We start from the raw sequence: 17,304 nt of genomic DNA on the forward strand, positions 1-17,304 counted from the left end.
AATTTTGACTTCGATTTTCTGGAAAACTGTCGCTCGGATGAATTTTTAAGTACCTACAAACCCATGAGCCCAACTCAAAGATCAAATTTTATGCATACTCCTTTAATTTGTAATTTTTGCGATTCTTCAAAGCCAAAATAAAAAGTTAGATCATTTATCTCAATAAAATAATAAGAAATCTGATTTTGAAGCTCTAATATATTTAAGGTCACTTTTATTTCAACCGCAAGGATAAAAAGTTGATTGCATTATGAAGCTACAGATTAATCCAGCGTTTATTGATGTAAAACTTTCTAGTAAATCTCAATAAACACTCATTTTATTTGCTACTTTGTATTTTATTCAATTTATAATTCAATAATTGAATCGCATTTTTAACTCTAAGATGGCGTTAAGTGGAGATAACTTTTGTGCAGAAAGATTTTGATCCGAAATGGGTCAGACAAACCATCTGAAAAAGAAAAAAATCAACATTTGAAGCTTCTTATTTGCAACGTTTCATTACGAAGTACAACAATCGTTTTGAATATACTTCTGAAAGAAAAGAGGAGCCATTTTATGGTGTTTTTCACTCAAAAATTGGGTCGAATCAAATATTAAATTCACGATATTTTGGTTGTGAATAGAGTAAACAAAAATGGATAAACCAATGCATGAATCGCGGTTTAGTTTAGTTATTTTGATCAGAAAGTCCAATGCTGAGAGAATGACAGTCTTCATAAAGTAACAAACGGTGGTCATTAGAAACACTTGCTAGAGTTGTTACAGTTATTCGTGCTAAATGTGATTAAGACTTTATTTTTAAAAATATCGATAAGTCGGAAGTTGAGTCAACTTCGTCAACAATCTGGTATTGAATAATTCACAATCTTCTAAGCTTTTTCGCGATTCTAACATTAAAATGTAAAGTCATAAAAACTTTGAAACTAATTTTATTTTTTTGCATATTCAAGTAATAATTACAACTATTTTCATATAAAAAGAGGTAGCTTTTCATTTAGAATGGATTCATTCTACAAATAATACTTTTCTTGATGCAATAAGTTATTGCGTGAAACCTGAGTCTAAATAGGGAATTCCATTTGCATCGAAGCCACAACCATTGACCATTCAATTAGCATCATATTTTCGACTATCCAAACATCAAGTGCAATGATCATCAATGAATTAGACGTGCATCAATTGTGCCGAACCAGGGACAATAATGTTTCGCTGGAAGGACCAAAGAGACTTGGATACTTCTCATGCTATGATAATGATGATAACAGTGATTTCAGTCAGGATAAATCAGCCCTACGGTACTTAGACTTGCCTAACCCAGTCTTTATCGACTCCCTCAAAGGATATGATCCGAACACCAAGTATGGTCACTTTATATCAAAAGATATGTTCTTCTTGCGATGGATTTTGGAAAATGAGGCAACAATGCAAAAGTTTCCTTCGGATTTCATCGGTAACAATGGCGTGATAAAAGATTTGATGACCATAAAGGACTATTATCAAGATTGGTGCCTTTCTGCAATCAAAATCAGAGGGAAAATTATATTAAATAGATTTGAATCGCCAGCAAGAAAGAATCGAATAGACACACAATCTGAATCAACGAACCAATCAACTTATGCAGCTTTCAATTTCCCACGTTTGATCACCAAGAGTAGAAGTGGAAAAGAAGGAGCTTTATTTTATGGTGTTTTTTATTCAAAGATTGGGTCTCATCGTATACTTCACACAGGAAAGCTGCATTGTGTTGAAAGTGAACAAGAACTGGATGAACCATTCGACGAAATGAAGTTTGTTTCAATTAGAAAGATCAATGCTCTGGCGAATTACCCTTCAACTATTCTAGCTAACACTTGGTGGTCATTGGCTACCCTTTCTGGAATTGATACAATCGTTTGCGCTAAATGTGCACGAGATTTTACAGTTAAAAAGATCTATAAGTTTCACGTAGACAATTTGATCAATGAACATAAACAAAGGATGTTTGTCTCTTCATTAGACTCAATTCTCGATCATTTAAAGTCAATCGTTACAGAAGAGAATCAATATTACGATTTCCATTTCAATGGTAAGGAAAAAAAGTTTATTGGATGCTTGAAAATGGATCTAGAGGATAACCTGATTCCATCATGGTATATTGATGGCCAGATTCCTAATGGATCTTGCTAATAATGCATTTGAACATTACGTCTCAACATTTAAAAGACTTAAGAAGCAACGAAAGTTTAGCTGCTAATTTATTAAATACTTGTGGAATGTGTAGTCGGTTCTATGTAATAGCTATCATTGAAATATTAAATATGTATAACGATATTAAAAACAGTTTCCTCATTTGTAATGTAAGTATGGTTAAAGTTATATCAAGAGATACGATCTTGAAGTTTTTGGGATCACCTCTCTAGATTGAATGAATGGTGTACTCAAGTTAAAAGAATGACTAGTAATTATTGTTATGTTTACTTGAATTACGATTCGTTTTATCAGCAATTGACTCATCCATCGGGTGTTAAATAACAGCAGCTCAGTTAATTGTTATAAAATCAACTATTTACTGATATTATTCATAAACTCGTAACTCCAATAGTTAACAACCCAAGTCTCATTAAGCTATTTACAGTGAAGATGTGGTTTTTGTAATAACGTTAGAAAGTGAATATTGAAAGCAAAAATACGAGTGAATCTTTTCGTTTAAATGTTTTTAAGTCAACCTACCTTGGTACAGAAAGAGTTGGATCTAGAATATGTCATAGCGGACCATAATATTTGCTTGAAAGGACCAACAAGACTTGGATATTTCTCGTTCTATTGCAATGATGAGCAGGAAAGTGTTTATTGCCCAGACCAATCATCTTTACGGTACTTGGACTTACCTAATCCACTCTATATCAACTCACTCCAAGGATATGATCCAAACGCCAATTATAGACATAAAAAGTCAAAAAATAAAAACTTATTGCGATGGATTCTGGAAAATGAAACAATTGTTCGTAACTTCACTTACGATTTCATCAGTAATGATGGTGTATTGAAAGATATTATGACTTCTTCATATAATGATTTCGATTGGAACATTTGTGCTGTCAAAATCAGAGGGAAAATTGTTCTAGCTAGAAATACTGTTCTAAATAGAATAGCTTCGTTTGAAAAAGAAATTCAAATTGATGCTCGATCAGAAATGGACAACAAATCGCTTTACGTAGCTACTAATTTGCAACGTTTGATTACCAAGAACAACAATCATCCAGAATTTGCTTCTTGGAAAGAATATTATTGCTTTTATGGTGTTTTCCACTCAAACATTGGTTCTCATGGAATAATTCATGCTGGATATTTGGATTGTGTTGAGAGTGAAAAAGAAATGGATAAACCTTTTGATGAAATGAAGTTTGTGCTAATCAAAAAGCACAACTCTTTGAAATTGTCATATTCATCTTTACATGCTTACGTTTGGTGGTCATTGGCTACTCTTGCTGGAGTTGATAAAATTATTCATGCTAAATGCGAACAAGACTTTAGAGTAAAAAATACCAATCAGTTAATTGTAAGCAGAATGCTTCCTAGAGAAAGACAAAAGCAGCTTTTCACTACATTGAACATGGTTCTTGATTTCATCAAGTCAATTGTTAAAGTTGAAAACCAATATTATAACTTTTATTTCAATTTCACGAATCGAAAATTGACTGGAAACATGAGAATGGAACCAAATGACAATATCATTCCATCTTGGTTTATTGATGGACAACTTCCTAAGCCTTAACTGGCAGTAAATTAAAAGTGTTCGATCGGTGATAATACTTGTTAATGTTTCAAGTTAATATTAAAACTATCAAGATGGTGTCAAAGACAAACTTTTATAATAAAAATACAGTAACCGATCATTCAAGTTTTCACTCTCGTATATTTAGTCGATATCATTAGATAGTCATATTCACCAGGATTTGCTAATTTGGTTAAAATTAATTAACCATTGACTGTTAGTCGACTTAATCAATGCAACTCGAGTTGACTAAGAGTAGTAAGATGATGAATGATGAGAATTAAAATGCCAATTATGTAATGATTTAGTCACGTAGTTGTGATTCATGTTACCTGCAATCAGTCCATCTAGCCTTCAATAAACGTTGACGGCTAAGCTGAATATTATGGAGTCAACTATTCGCTAATGCGGCTGACTAACATCTTTAATTAAAATGATTAGTGAACAACTCGAGTCTCTAAAAGCCATTTTCTGTTGATATAAAACCATTTCTTATTTATATTCAATTTATAACTCAATTATTCAATCGTTTTTTACTTTGAAATGTCGTTAAGTGAAGATACTTTTGTTCAAAAAGAGTTGGACCTAAAATGTGCCAAAACAAACCAAAACATTAGTTTGGATAGACCAAAGAGACTTGGATATTTCTCGATCTATCGCAATGATGATAAAGAAAGTGTTTATTGTCCGGATAAATCAGCTCTAGCGTATTTAGACTTACCTGATCCAGTCTCGATCAACTGCCTCCAAGGATATGATCCAAATAACAAGTACGGATATCAGCGGTCAAAAAATAAAAACTTATTGCAATGGATTCTGGAGAATGAAGCAATTGTGAGTGACTTAAATTACGATTTCGTCTGCAACAATGGTGTACTGAAAGATATCATGACTTCTCCGTATCAAAATTTGGATTGGACTCTTTGTGCTGTCAAGATCAGAGGGAAAATCATTCTCAATAAAATCGCTTCGAACGAGGAGAAGGAAAAAATTGAAACACGATCTGAAAATGACAACAAATCGATTTATGCAGCTTTCAATTTACAACGTTTGGTCGTCAAAAACAACAATCGTTCTGAATTTACTTCTGGCAAAGAAACTGATTCATTCCATGGCGTTTTCCACTCAAAAATTGGGTCTCATGGAGTACTTCATGCTGGATATTTGAACTGTGTTGAGAGCAAACAAGAACTAGATAAACCCTTTGACGAGATGAAGTTTGTTTTGGTGAAAAAGTTTAATGCTCCAAAGGAATCACACTCATTTTTTCATGCTAACACTTGGTGGTCATTAGCTACACTTGCTGGAATTGATACAATTATCCGTGCTAAATGTGAACAAGATTTTATGGTTAAAAGTATCGATAAATTGCAAGTTGATAGTATGGTCAATAAACACAGACAATCGATTTTTGTGGCTTCATTGGCTTCAATTCTCGATCATGTCAAGTCAATTGTTGCAGAGGAAAACAAATGTTATAACTTTCATTTCAATGGCAAGGATAAAAAGTCGACTGGCTACGTGAAGATGGTTCTAGATGATGATCTCATTCCAGGATGGTATATTAATGGACAACATCCTAACAAATCTCAATCACCATTCATTTAAACTTAGCATTTCTTAATTGTGTCGGGTGTGATAAAAGTTACTTCTCAAGTCCTAAACATAAATACAGAAAAGCACTGTTTTTCATCCTTACGACTCCGTATTTACATTTACAAAAAGTGTTGACATTCCCGAATCTAGATAACTTTTGCTGTGTGAATAGTGTTGCACGAAAAAGAACCATATTTTCCGATAATCGTCCATTCAATGAACATTCAGTCAATTTCAACTTTTAACTATAAAACTATGAAGAACTATTCTGAAGACTTATAAGACTAGATAAGACTAGATAAGAGTTTAATTAGCGCTATAAAAGCTAGCGAAATAATTTACGAGAAACTTTGTCCACACCCGACATCTTAAGATGATAAAACTAGCTTTTGAACAATTGTTTTGTTACTAATGATCTATTAATTGCCTTTTTGATTGTTGATAAATTTTGCCACTATTGTATCATAAATTAAGCCTTCACGATTAAAAAAGACCTTTGTTTAAACAAAGTTTGTTTTGAATTTCATAAGTATTATATATAATCCTTGCATCCACCTAAATCTTAAAGACTATCTGAAATCCCTTATCACTAGATGGAGACTGACAAAAATTGCTTTAACCGGGTACTTTAGTGTGATTATATTACATAATGTATAAGAGTTAGCTAAACAACTACATTGATTTTGTAATGAGTCACTTCTATGCAAGCGTATGATCTAACAAGTGCCAGAATGAATTGTTATATAACTAATATTTTTTCATCCAACTTGGATTTATTTTACAAAGTATAAATTCTTATATTATAGATTCGCTTGAATTAGAAAATTTATTTAATCGATACCATAACCATTGATTTAGTAACATGGCCTCGACCGTTCGAACAAAAAGTGCAACAATCATTGATGCTTTAGATGTTAATCAATTGTACCGAGAAAAATCAAATCGTGTTTCACTAGAACGACCGAAGAGACTTGGAAGTTTTTCATACTATGATGATAATAATGATTACTGTCCAGATATATCAGCTTTACGGTACTTGGCCTTACCTAATCCAGCCAATATCAACTGTCTACAAGGATATGATCATAATGTAAGTTATGGTCATTCTAATTCTAGAGTTATGCTCTTATTGCGATGGGTCTTGGACAACGAAACAACTATGCAACAGTTTCCTTCGGATTTCATTTGTTACAATGGTGTAATCAAAGATATGATGACTGTTAAGCATAATAATCACGATTGGAACCTTACTGCCATCAAAATCAGAGGGAAAATTATTCTTAATAGCAAGGAAACTATTGAGGCGAAAGATAGGATTGGCATTCAAGCAGAAAAGGACAACAAATTGAGTTATGTAGCTTTGAGTTTACAACGTTTGATTACCAAGAACAACAATTGTCCTAAATGTACTTCTGGTAAGGAAAATGATTATTTTTATGGTGTTTTTCACTCAAAGATTGGCTCCCATCGAATCCTTCATGTTGGACAATTGGACTGTGTTGAAAGCAAACAAGAACTGAATAAACATTTCGATGATATGAAGTTTGTTTCAATTGAAAAGTTCGACGCTCCCAAAGAATCACAGAGCTCTTATCAAAGTAGCACATGGTGGTCAATGGCTACTCTTGCTGGAGTTGATACAATTATCCGTGCTAAATGTGGACGAGATTTTACTATTCAAAATATCGATAAGTTGGAGGTTAAGGATCTAATCTGTAAACAGAGACAAATGATATTTGTTACTTCATTGAATGTGGTTCTTAATTTTATCAAGTCAATTGTGACAGAGAAATATAAATGTTATACTTTTCATTTCAATGGCAAGGATAAACAGTTGGTTGGATACATGAAAGAATCAGAGAAAAGTTTCATTCCATTTTGGTACATTAATGGACAACCTTCTCGCACATCTTAATGACCATTCATTAGCACATACATTGTACTTTAATCTGTGGTTTATCTGAACTAAGGCTCCGATTTCTGGTTAAATCAAGTATCCAATTGTAATCTGAATTTTCATCTCTCTACTTCATAGGAATTGACTAATCAGGTTTCAACTATCAATAAACTAATAATTAACTAACATCTTTTTCCCACCAACAAGTTTAAAGTCAATTTTTGCAGAGCTTAGTCTTCGCTTCACTCAGATTACTATGTTACTATGAGTAGTCAAACGAATACATTGAGTTAATGAGAAATTTATGCTGTTTAAGATGTTTAGTTAACCCTTATTTCATTACTTGTTGTGAAAATCAATAATAATTTCTAATAGCGACTCAGCTTTCTAACTCAAAATATCTTAAATGCTTTCTTTGAGTCAAGGTGTTACTTTTAGGCAAGAGTTGACTCTAGGATGGGTAAAAACGGATTGTCCAGACGAATCATCTCTTCGGTACTTGGACTTACCTAAATCAGTCTCTATCGACTGCCTCCAAGGATATGATCCAAACATCAAGTATGGACATGAAGAGCCAAAAAGGGTAAACTTATTGCGATGGATTTTTGAAAATGAAACAATTGTTCGCCACTTTACTTACGACTTCATCTGCAACTGTAGTTTGTTGAAAGATCTGATGATTTCTTCATATACTTCTTCTAATTGGCACCTTTATGCTGTCAAAATCAAAGGAAAGATCATATTGAATCGAATCATATCGACTGAGAATGGAAGCATTGTTACACGATCTGAACAGGACAAAAAATCGACTTATGCAGCTTCTAATTTGCAACGTTTGATCACTCTAAATGTTTCCTGGAAGTTACAAGTGACTTTTTTTCAAACCCAACACCTGAAGATGATAAAAATAGCTTTTGAACAATTGTTTTGTTACTAATGATCTATTAATTGCCTTTTTGATTGTTGATAAACTTTTGCATTATTGTATCATAAATTAAGTCTTCACGATTAAAAAGGACCTTTGTTTAAACAAAGTTTGTTTTGAGTTTCTTAAAAACATTGAGTTATAAAATGGGATATTACATCGGATAACATTGAATGTGATGCACTGGTAGCTGTACCTAACGCAACAAATCGGTCAATTTTTATCGTAGTCGCCATCAATCAGTCTCTGAAATTAACTCCAAAGTCGAGCATTATTTTCGTATTAATGTCTCTAAAACAATAAAATACCAAAGATGGCGACACCGAAACATTGCGCTAAGTGCAGCTACCAGTGTAACTTATACTTATAACAGAATAAAGTTGTAAAGGTTTTGTGTTCACGCATCTTATTAATAGATTCATTTTGCAAAGTTATTTTGCTTTAACACATTGAGTGATATTTGTGTCTAAAATACGTTTTCAGAAGTAAACTTAAGACGATACCGCAACCCTTGATCGATCAATTGACCATAGATTTAGCAACATGTCCTCGATGATTGAAACAAAAAGTGCTAGTGTCATCAGTGAGATAAATATGAACCGGTTGTGCCGCGATATGAAGGATGTTTCACTGGAAGGACCAACAAGAATTGGATATTACTCGAGCTATAAGAATGATGAAAAAGAAAGTGTTTTTTTACCAGACAAATCATCTCTAGCATATTTGGATTTACCTAATCCAGTCTACATCGACTGCCTTCAAGGATACGACAAGAAAGCCAAGTACGGTCATATCCTTCGTGGAGAGATGCTCATGTTGCGATGGGTTTTGAACAATAAAGCAACCATGCAAAAGTTTCCTTCGGATTTCATCTGCTACAATGGTCTTTTAAGAGACTTGATGAATGTAAAGTATACGGATGCCGATTGGAACATTTCTGCTACTAAAATCGAAGGAAAAATTATTCTCAATAGGAAAGCAACGATTGAGGCGAAAGAAAGGTTTGATACTCAGTGTAAAAGAGCTAATCAATCATCCTATGTAGCTGACAATTTACCACGTTTGATTACTAAGAATATTAATCATTCTCAGTGTTCTTCGAGAAGATTGAGGGATTCATTTCACGGCGTTTTTCATACAAAAGTTGGTTCTCATCGTATTTTGCATGCAGGATATTTGGATTGTGTTGAAAGTGAACAAGAATTGACTAAACCTTTCGATGAGATGAAGTTTGTTTCGATCAAAAAGTTCAATGCTTGGAGACAATCACATTCAACATTTCAAGCATACAATTGGTGGTCATTGGCTAAACTTGCTGCAGTTGATACGATTGTTCGCGTCAAATGCGATTGGGATTTTATGGTTAAAAAAATCGATATACTGGACGGACAGAGTCTAATCCATAAAGACAGACAAATTATGTTTTTTGCGACATTGAATACGGTTCTTGATCATTTCAAGTCAATCGTTACAGAGGAAAATAAATGTTATAAATTCATTTTCAATGCCAAGAATAGAAAGTTGACTAGCTACATGATGATGGATCTTGATGAAAGTTTAATTCCATCTTGGTATATTGATCAACAAATTCTTATTTAATGTTAAAAATCATTTATTTGAATATTGTGTTTTCACATTCAACAGATAAATCAACAAAAGTTTAAATTATTATAATTTCGTATTATGTGATGTTAATATTGCTTTATTATTATTATTTTTTTCATAATTGATCTTTAAGAATGGCAATGGTCATAAATGTATTACTGTAACTCATGTATAAATGTAATACTTCTGGAAAATAAGTCGATTTATCTAATTGTGTTATTTCGCTAACATCGGGTCTCAACGAGTACTTCGTGCTCCAATGTGTTCACTGCCAAGATAGATCAAATTTTTGATCAATTAATTTTTTTGTTATAAAATGATACTATTTTTTGGAAGAAATTTTAAAAGCTAAACTACAAGATATTTCATTCAAACTTCGAACTCGTCAGATCGAGCTTGTAACTTTTTATTGATAAGCCATATCGTAAATCCTTGCCTGGCTGTTCGATCTCAAATCTGCTCTCCAAAACTGAATGTAATGTACTTCTGGGAAAGAAGATTATTTTCGAATAAGACTTCTTCATATCAGACTCAGGAATTAAGTTTCAAAAACAATTAACTAACATTTTTTCCCACAGTCTTGTTCAAGATTACAGTTAATTATGTTATAAGAGTTAATCAAACAACTACATTGAGTTTTAATTGAGTCATTTTCTTGCAAGCCTTGGATCTAGCAAGTGCCATAATGAAATTTTTTTAACTCAGCTTGGATTCATTTTACAGAGTAGTTTCGACTTTAATGTATCATTTTTATGTTATAGATCCGCTTGAGTTTGTAAATATATTTAAATCAATACCATAACCATTAATTTAGTAACATGGCCTCGACCGTTCGAACAAAAAGTGCAACAATCATTGATGCTTTAGATGTTAATCAATCGTGCCAAGATACACCCAATCATGGTTCATTGGAAAGACCAAAGAGACTTGGATATTTTTCATGTTATGATAATAATAATAATAGTGTTTTCAGTCAAGACATATCAGCTCTACGGTACTTGGACTTACCTAATCCAATCTCTATCAATTGCCTGCATGGGTACGACCCTAATGTAACGTATGGTCATGTTATCTCTGAAGATATGCTCTTATTGCGATGGGTCTTGGACAACGAAACAACTATGGAAAAGTTTCCTTCGGATTTCATTTGTTACAATGGTGTAATGAAAGATATGATGACTGTTAAGTACAATCATCATGATTGGAACCTTTCTGCTATCAAAATCAGAGGGAAAATTATTCTTAATAGGAACGAAACTATTGAGGTGAAAGAAAAGATTGACATTCAAGCAGAAAAGGACAATAAATCAAGTTATGTAGCATTGAATTTACAACGTTTGATTACCAAGAACAACAATCGTCCTGAATGTAGTTCTGATTCACTTTATGGTGTTTTTCACTCAAAGATTGGCTACCATCGAATCCTTCATGTTGGACATTTGAACTGTGTTGAAAACAAACAAGAACTGGATAAACCTTTTGATGATATGAAGTTTGTTTTGATCAAAAAGTTCGATGCTCCGAAAGAATCACAGGGTTCTTATCAAAGTAGCACATGGTGGTCATTGGCTACTCTTGCTGGAGTTGATACAATTATCCGTGCTAAATGTGGACAAGATTTTACGATTAAAAATATCGATAAGTTGGACGTTAAGGATCTAATCTGTAAACAGAGGCAAATGATATTTTTTAATTCATTGAATGTGGTTCTTGATTTTATCAAGTCAATTGTTACGGAGAAATATAAATGTTATACTTTTCATTTCAATTCCAAGGATAAACAGTTGGTTGGATACATGAAGGAATCAGAGAAAAGTTTCATTCCATTTTGGTACATTAATGGAGAACCTTCTCGCAAATCTCAATGACTATTCATTAGCACATACTTTGTACTTTAATCTGTGGTTTATCTGAACTAAGGATGCGATTTCTGGTAAATCAAATGTCTAATCGCAATCTGATTTTCATCTCTTTACTCCATAGGAATTGACTAATCAGGTTTCAACTAATTAACTAACATATTTTTCCCACCAACTTGTTGAAGTTTAAAGTTAATTATTTTTGTAGAGCTCAGTCTTTGCTTCGCTCAGACTAATTACGTCATTTGAGTTAGTTAACCGGATACATTGAGTTCATAAGAAATTTAATGCTCATATTCATGCAGTTTAATGTTGAAATATTAATTATACAATACAACTCATATTAATCTTGTAGCTCGTATTAAAAGATAAATTAAACGGTTTATAAAAACAAAAGTACATATAGTAAAACCTCGCAAAGGTTGTACTCGTTTTTCGGTTTTTGGACCAGCCCGACAGGGACCGCACCAGCTTTTGTTCGCACTAATTACACATTTGTTATTCTGACGAATCCGGGTAGGGGAAGAGGAAATTTCCAGAAGGCTCAATCTCTGGGTAAGCTGCGAGGGTTTGCCTAACCTCAAAACTTCGGCGAGATTCGAACGCTAACCCCAAGATGCAGAACACAACATATGAAAGTTAGCAATCTTATCGCTTACGCTACCCACTAGGCTACTCGCAAAGGTTGTGAGTGGTCCTGACGCCTAGCGATATTGTTTAGGCAACTCTTTGAAATTATTAACATAATTGCATTGTAAAATTGGGGAAAATCTTAAATCCCAAAGATGGCGTTGCTAAATTTCATACAACCCTTGCGAGGTTTTACTGTAATCCAATCAGTCATGTTTCCACTCTTTAATGTTCAGTTAAGATCATATGAACGAAGCTAGAGTTCACCTATTTCAAGTGATTAAGTGATTTGTTGATTTAGTTGATAGACTCTTTGAAATAAGATGTTAAACACCTTATTCCGTTACTTATTGTAAAAATCAAAACGCTTCCCAATAGTGATTCAACTTCTTAACTCAAAATAGCTCAAATGCTTTCTTTGAAGCAATACGATAATTTTGTGCAAAAGTTCAGCCTAGAAAAAGTAAAAACGAACCCTAAAATTCGTTTAGCCGTGCCAACAAGACTTGGATATTTCTCGTTCTATTGCAATAATGAAAATGAAGCTGTTTATTGTTCAGACGAATCATCTCTTCGGTACTTGGACTTACCTAAACCAGTCTCTATCGACTGCCTCCAAGGATATGATTCAAACATCAAGTATGGACATGAAGAGCCAAAAAGGGTAAACTTATTGCGATGGATTTTTGAAAATGAAACAATTGTGCGCCACTTTACTTACGATTTCATCTGCAACTGTAGTTTGTTGAAAGATTTGATGATTTCTTCATATACTTCTACTAATTGGAACCTTTATGCTGTCAAAATCAAAGGAAAGATCATATTGAATCGAGTCAAATCGACTGAGAATGGAAGCATTGTTACACGATCTGATCAGGACAGAAAATCGAGTTATGCAGCGTCTAATTTGCCGCGTTTGATTACAAAGAACAACAATCATTCTAAATGTTTTGATGGACAAGAAAATGATTCTTTTCATGGCGTTTTTCACTCAAAGATTGGATCTCATCAAATTTTATATTCAGGTTATTTGGACTGTGTTAAAAATAAAGACGAATTGAATAAAACTTTCGATAAAATGAATTTTGTTTTGATCAGAAATTACAATGCTCCGAGTAAATCTCATACATCTCTTCAAGCTAACACTTGGTGGTCATTGGCTAGACTCACTGGAGTTAGTACAGTTATTCGTGCCAAGTGCGAACAAAATTTTACAGTTAAAAATATTGATAAGTTGGAAATTGGAAGTTTAATCAGAAAAAACACAAAAATGAAATTTGTTGGTTCATTAAATTTAATTCTCGATCATTTCAAGTCAATTGTTGTACATGAAAATAGATGTTATCACTTTCATTTCAACGGCAAGGATAGAAAGTTGGCTTGTTATGAAAGTGGAATTAGATAAAAATTTTATGTAATCTTGGTATAGTATTCATGATCAATTACTCATGGAATCTTAGTAATAATTAGTTTAAACATTGTATTTTCACAGTTAACAGATTAAAGAATCAATGAAAATTTAACTTTTTATCAATTAACTAAATATTAGTACATTTTGCGACATGTGATTGATTTCATGCAATAGCTAGCATTGAATAAAAAAGTGCAACTGGTATTAACAATGTGAAAAAAAGTTTCATTTTTGTAAAGTTCCATCTGGAACTCATTCATCTGGTAGTTATTCTTGGAATCATGTCAATGCAGTAAAGTTCTTTCGTTTGAGGCACCAAAGGCTGACTGAGATACTTCATTTTTGTTTGGTCAAAAATCATAAAACTCTTTGTCCATTGAGAAAATTTCGAGACACTGAGAGAGAATGAATGAGACAGTTTTCAATATTTTCAGTATGTGATGGGTGTCTTAAAAATATCGAGTTACCGCACAAAATTTAATTGTTTTCTTCTCCTAAATACCCGATACAACCCATTAACCCGAAGAAAATTCAAATATCCTTTTCTGTCATCAGGAATATGCACAAGAAGAATAAAATTGATTAAAATTATAATCCAATAACTGTCCACAAATCGAAGTTTGAGCTCAGAACATTATTTATTTTCTCGAAATCTGTTAACTAAAGAAGTTTTTCTATCTCCCAATGCTCTTAAAACCCCCACTAATAGCAAAAAAAGACCATCTCTAAAAGATCAATATTGAACTTACGATCTGATTGAGCTCAACCTTTAAAAATTCGATAACTCGAAGAAAGATCGAATGGCCTAAAAGATACAAAAATCATTCATAAATTTAAAGATATCTGATGATTTTGGTCTTTACTCAATCATTTTATTAGTAACAGTTTCCCTTGCGACATCTACGATTCTATGACATTGCTTTTATACTTCATATAATCCTTGCATAAACCTAAATTTGAAGCGCTGTCGCTTTCATTTCTAGAGGGAGACTGAAAAGAGGTTTGCTTTAACCGGGTACTTTAGTGTTTTTGCAATGTCTCATTGAACCACTTTTGTGCAAGAGTTATATCAAAGAAGTGTCATAACAAACCATACAATTTGTTAACAAAGTTTAGATTCCTTTTGTATTTTTGCTTGAATTGAAATAAATTTGAATCGCAACCAAATAGCAACATGCCCTGGACCAATCAGATAACAGGTGCTATCCTCATTGATGAGTTAGACTTGAATCAATCGTACCGCCAAACAACCAATTGTGTTTCACTGGAAGGACCAAAGAGAATCGGATATTTTTCATGTTATGATAATAACAATGATATTGTTTTCAGTCAAGATATATCATCTCTACGGTACTTGGACTTACCTAATCCAGTCTCTATCGATTGTCTCCAAGGCTATGATTCAACTAGAAAGTATGGTCATGTTAATTCTAGAGATATGCTCTTATTGCGATGGGTCTTGGAAAATGAAACAACCATGCAAAAGTTCCCTTCGGATTTCATCTGTAAAAATGGTTTAATGAAAGATATGATGATTGTTCTGTATGATGATGACAATTGGAGCCTTTCTGCTACCAAAATCGGAGGGAAAATTGTTCTTAATAAGATGGAGTCGATTGAGAAAAAAGAAAACATTGATTCACAAACTGAACATGTCAATCAATCAACTTATGCAGCTTCTTTACAACGCTTCATTACTAAGAATAGCAATCATTCTCAGTGTTGCTCTGGAAAAGAAAATGATTCATTTTTTGGTGTTTTCCATACAAAAATTGGCTCTCATCGGATACTTAATGCTGGATGGCTGCATTGTGTTGAAAGTAAACAAGAACTGGATAAACCTTTCGTTCATATGAAGTTTGCTTTGATCGGAAAATACAATGGTCCGAGAGAGTCTCATTCATCTCATAAAGCTAACACTTGGTGGTCATTAGCTACTCTTGCTGGGGTTGATACAATTATCCGAGCTAAATGCGAACAAAATTTTACCGTTAAAAAAATCGATAAGAAGGACGTTGACAATCTAATCAATAAAAACAGACAAATGATATTTGTTGAATCATTGAATGTGGTTCTTGATTTTATCAAGTCAATTGTTACAGAGGAAAACAAATGCTATAACTTTCATTTCAAGGGCGAGGATAAAAAGTTGACTGGATACATGAAGATGGATGCAGAGGAAAACCTGATTCCACCATGGTATATTGATGTTCAACTTTCCAGCAAATCTCTATAACCATTCATTTGGATATGCATTGCTACATTTCACTTTAAGCTATATTAATATCAAATATCTTTTGAATAAATAATAAAGATTCTTTCTGAAATTACGTTAATTGTTTAAGTAAAATTGAAACGATGTCTGTTAGTCGGTTACCCAACAAAACTTTTAAAATCATTGTCCTCCTAAATACTTAAATTTGCTCAGCAACTTAAAGTGGATTAAAATATCCTTTTCTATCCAAATCAAGTAAAATAGACTTTCATAGAATTTTATAAGAAAATTTTACGTAAGATAGACAGAGAAACAGACATAACTTCAAAAGAAGATAATAAATTAAATTATTTCTCTTTCCTATTTTTAACACTTCATGTTCAAGTATTGAGCTTCATCTCTCATAGTTTAAAATGCAAGTTTTCAATTGCACAACAAAATATGATGTTCATTAGCTAAAAATCAAGTGATTTATAACAGATGATTAAATAATGAGAATGCTCAATCAATTTGAATCATTCAATTGTACTGAATTTTGAAAGCAAACGATCGAGAAGAATACACCCAATTTCTGCAAACTCACAATATCTTGACTATAAAATCTCGTTCGCATTTAGCTTGGATAATTGTATCAACTCCAGCAAGTGTAGCCAATGACCACCAAGTGTTAGCTTTATGAGATGAATGAAACTCTCTCGGACCATTGTATTTTCCGATCAAAGCAAACTTCATATGAACGAAAGGTTTATCCAGTTCTTGTTTACTTTCAACACAATGTAGCCATCCAGCATGAAGTATCCGATGAGAGCCAATTTTTGTATGGAAAACACCAAAAAATGAATCATTTTCTATTCCAGAAGAACACTGAGAATGATTGCTATTCTGAGTAATCAAGCGTTGTAAAGAAGTTGCATAAGTTGATTGATTGACATGTTCAGTTTGTGAATCAATGTTTTCTTTTTTCTCAATCGACTCCATCTTATTAAGAACAATTTTCCCTCCGATTTTGGTAGCAGAAAGGCTCCAATTGTCATCATCATACAGAACAATCATCATATCTTTCATTAAACCATTTTTACAGATAAAATCCGAAGGGAACTTTTGCATGGTTATTTCATTTTCCAAGACCCATCGCAATAAGAGCATATCGCTAGAATTAACATGACCATACTTTCTAGTTGAATCATAGCTTTGGAGACAATTGATAGAGACTGGATTAGGTAAGTCCAAGTACCGTAAAGATGATATGTCTTGACTGAAAACAATATCATTGTTATTATCATAACATGAAAAATATCCGATTCTCTTTGGTCCTTCCAGTGGAACACAATTGGTTGTTTGGCGGTACGATTGATTCAAGTCTAACTCATCAATGAGGATAGCACTTGTTGTTTGATTGGTCCAGGGCA

General features: G+C 33.0%; 6 protein-coding genes across 6 annotated transcripts; all 6 read left to right on the forward strand.

Moving 5' to 3' along the window:
- Nucleotides 1-1,152: 1,152 nt before the first annotated feature.
- LOC149094443 (decapping and exoribonuclease protein Rai1-like) lies at nucleotides 1,153-2,169 on the forward strand. The gene has a single exon (XM_089266381.1). The coding sequence runs from the start codon at nucleotides 1,153-1,155 to the stop codon at nucleotides 2,167-2,169; it is 1,017 nt and encodes a 338-aa protein (XP_089122507.1).
- A 523-nt stretch (nucleotides 2,170-2,692) lies between these two features.
- On the forward strand, nucleotides 2,693-3,757 carry LOC112539423 (decapping and exoribonuclease protein Rai1-like). The gene has a single exon (XM_025161920.2). It carries the CDS (start codon nucleotides 2,693-2,695, stop codon nucleotides 3,755-3,757), a length of 1,065 nt encoding a protein of 354 aa, XP_025017688.2.
- Nucleotides 3,758-3,991: 234 nt separating this feature from the next.
- LOC112539422 (decapping and exoribonuclease protein Rai1-like) lies at nucleotides 3,992-5,874 on the forward strand. The gene has a single exon (XM_025161919.2). It carries the CDS (start codon nucleotides 4,301-4,303, stop codon nucleotides 5,363-5,365), a length of 1,065 nt encoding a protein of 354 aa, XP_025017687.2. The 5' UTR covers nucleotides 3,992-4,300; the 3' UTR covers nucleotides 5,366-5,874.
- An 83-nt stretch (nucleotides 5,875-5,957) lies between these two features.
- Nucleotides 5,958-9,834, forward strand: LOC107367161 (decapping and exoribonuclease protein Rai1-like). The gene has a single exon (XM_015934844.3). It carries the CDS (start codon nucleotides 6,216-6,218, stop codon nucleotides 7,266-7,268), a length of 1,053 nt encoding a protein of 350 aa, XP_015790330.2. The 5' UTR covers nucleotides 5,958-6,215; the 3' UTR covers nucleotides 7,269-9,834.
- Nucleotides 8,719-9,774, forward strand: LOC107367160 (decapping and exoribonuclease protein Rai1-like). The gene has a single exon (XM_089266382.1). The coding sequence runs from the start codon at nucleotides 8,719-8,721 to the stop codon at nucleotides 9,772-9,774; it is 1,056 nt and encodes a 351-aa protein (XP_089122508.1).
- A 764-nt stretch (nucleotides 9,835-10,598) lies between the features above and the next one.
- On the forward strand, nucleotides 10,599-11,648 carry LOC149094444 (decapping and exoribonuclease protein Rai1-like). Its single transcript, XM_089266383.1, has one exon. The coding sequence runs from the start codon at nucleotides 10,599-10,601 to the stop codon at nucleotides 11,646-11,648; it is 1,050 nt and encodes a 349-aa protein (XP_089122509.1).
- Nucleotides 11,649-17,304: the final 5,656 nt, after the last annotated feature.

Source organism: Tetranychus urticae, chromosome 1, assembly GCF_039701765.1.
Source record: "Tetranychus urticae isolate SD_2017Ah chromosome 1, NJAU_TeUrti_SD_1.0, whole genome shotgun sequence".
NCBI classification, from domain to species: domain Eukaryota; kingdom Metazoa; phylum Arthropoda; class Arachnida; order Trombidiformes; family Tetranychidae; genus Tetranychus; species Tetranychus urticae.

Coding starts and splice junctions, on each gene's coding strand:
- LOC112539423 (XM_025161920.2), top strand. CDS start 2,693: ATGTTTTTAAGTCAACCTACCTTGGTACAGAAAGAGTTGGATCTAGAA.
- LOC107367160 (XM_089266382.1), top strand. CDS start 8,719: ATGTCCTCGATGATTGAAACAAAAAGTGCTAGTGTCATCAGTGAGATA.
- LOC112539422 (XM_025161919.2), top strand. CDS start 4,301: ATGTCGTTAAGTGAAGATACTTTTGTTCAAAAAGAGTTGGACCTAAAA.
- LOC149094444 (XM_089266383.1), top strand. CDS start 10,599: ATGGCCTCGACCGTTCGAACAAAAAGTGCAACAATCATTGATGCTTTA.
- LOC149094443 (XM_089266381.1), top strand. CDS start 1,153: ATGATCATCAATGAATTAGACGTGCATCAATTGTGCCGAACCAGGGAC.
- LOC107367161 (XM_015934844.3), top strand. CDS start 6,216: ATGGCCTCGACCGTTCGAACAAAAAGTGCAACAATCATTGATGCTTTA.